We start from the raw sequence: 1,501 nt of genomic DNA, 5'->3' as shown, positions 1-1,501 counted from the left end.
TTGTCCTTTTCATATTCGTTTAGTTCTAATTCTATAGTTTTTAATGTATCTTCTAAATCTTGAGTATCTTTTTGAATATGAAATAATTCAAAGAAGTGCAACTTTATTTTGTTATTTAACTAAAACGTAAAAAATATTATTTCATATATCACAAAATTCATTCTTCAATGAAATTATAATGTACGATTAACGAGTAATTTAAAAAAAGTAATTTATTTATGAATATAATAATCGTAAATGACTGAATATAGTAATTTTTATTCATATATGCATGAGCATCCCTATTTTGCAGTCACTTATTCAGATATTTCAAAGTTCGCACATTTTGCTTGCTCAAGGTCACTGGGAAGTAACACCTATTAGGAGAAATATTTGGCGCGGCACAATCAGACCATCGTATAGCTGGTAAAGCTCTGCTATGCTATTAAATTGCCTTAGCTATCCTTTTCTCAAGCGTCTCACTCCGCCTTCGTAACGTAGAGCTATTGACTCAAGTTATTTACAATTAGATATAAACAGCTGTCTAGCTATCACAAACAAGAAGAAAAAATGTATTTCTTTTTCCTTAATACACCCTACGCAACAAATGCTCGATCACGCTTAAGATCTAGAGAGTGGTGGGCAATTTCCTTTTAATTACAGCTCAAAAAATAACTTCGATCGGCTAATATCCGTGAATTTTAGATTTGTACTGTATAAATCAGTCATAACAGTAACTGATATGTATATATGTACATACATGTTGATTGTAAATCTCTGTATATTTATCTGCTTCTTTTTTTTCTGATAAAGCATCTCTTTTCTTTAGAAGAAGATCTTTTTTACTTTTATACAAATATTGAGTTTCATTTTGTGCTTCAAAAATTTCGTTTTTCAACCTATAAATGCAAATAGATGTTTGTAGTAATATTATATTAGTATTTAAAGACATGTATTTCTATCACCTTTCATATGGTTCTTTTAGTTCAATTGAGTTACTAATTTCTTCAAACATATGAGTATATTCTTTTGGTGTTTTCATTACTGTTGAATCAATAGCTCCTTGAAATATTAAAAAATTTTTAGCCTTTATATTAAGATTAAGCTTTCCCAATTCAGACATGTAATACTCTGCTATGACTACCTTATAATGGAATATATACAATATATTATTTTTTTCTCATTATTTGTAATGAATAAGTATAAAAATAGTAATCATAAAGAAAATGATTTTACAGTTAATAATATTAAAAACTAAAAGTTTGTTATACAGTATTGCTTTGAAGGAGTATGATTAAAATTAATTAATTTAATATATTTGTTACAATTATTTGAAAATATGCACATGAGTTGTATGTACTTTTATTTGCCTCAATAGTATAAATGTGTAAATTTTTATAGAATTGAAATTACCTCATCATTAATTTCATATTCACAAGAATTATTATATATACTTCGAGTAAAGGTTTTACTAGTATTGTCTTGAAAAATGAAAACAGCTGTTACATATGCTCTGTATCAT

The 1,501-nt window shown here is 26.6% G+C and overlaps 1 protein-coding gene across 1 annotated transcript in view; it reads right to left on the bottom strand.

Annotated features, from left to right (window-relative positions):
* Nucleotides 1-1,501, bottom strand: part of LOC108578124 (structural maintenance of chromosomes protein 1A-like) — a 14,667-nt gene that overhangs the window by 12,338 nt on the left and 828 nt on the right. The window contains exons 3-4 of the mRNA XM_017941389.1: nt 945-1,123; nt 740-878 (exon numbers count right to left, since the gene is read on the bottom strand). Coding sequence (XP_017796878.1) covers nt 740-878; nt 945-1,123 — 318 coding nt within the window. The remainder of the gene's footprint in view (nt 1-739; nt 879-944; nt 1,124-1,501) is intronic.

This window comes from Habropoda laboriosa, unplaced genomic scaffold (assembly GCF_001263275.1).
Source record: "Habropoda laboriosa isolate 0110345459 unplaced genomic scaffold, ASM126327v1 scaffold1329, whole genome shotgun sequence".
NCBI lineage: Eukaryota > Metazoa > Arthropoda > Insecta > Hymenoptera > Apidae > Habropoda > Habropoda laboriosa.
This window is presented reverse-complemented; position numbering and strand designations above follow the sequence as displayed.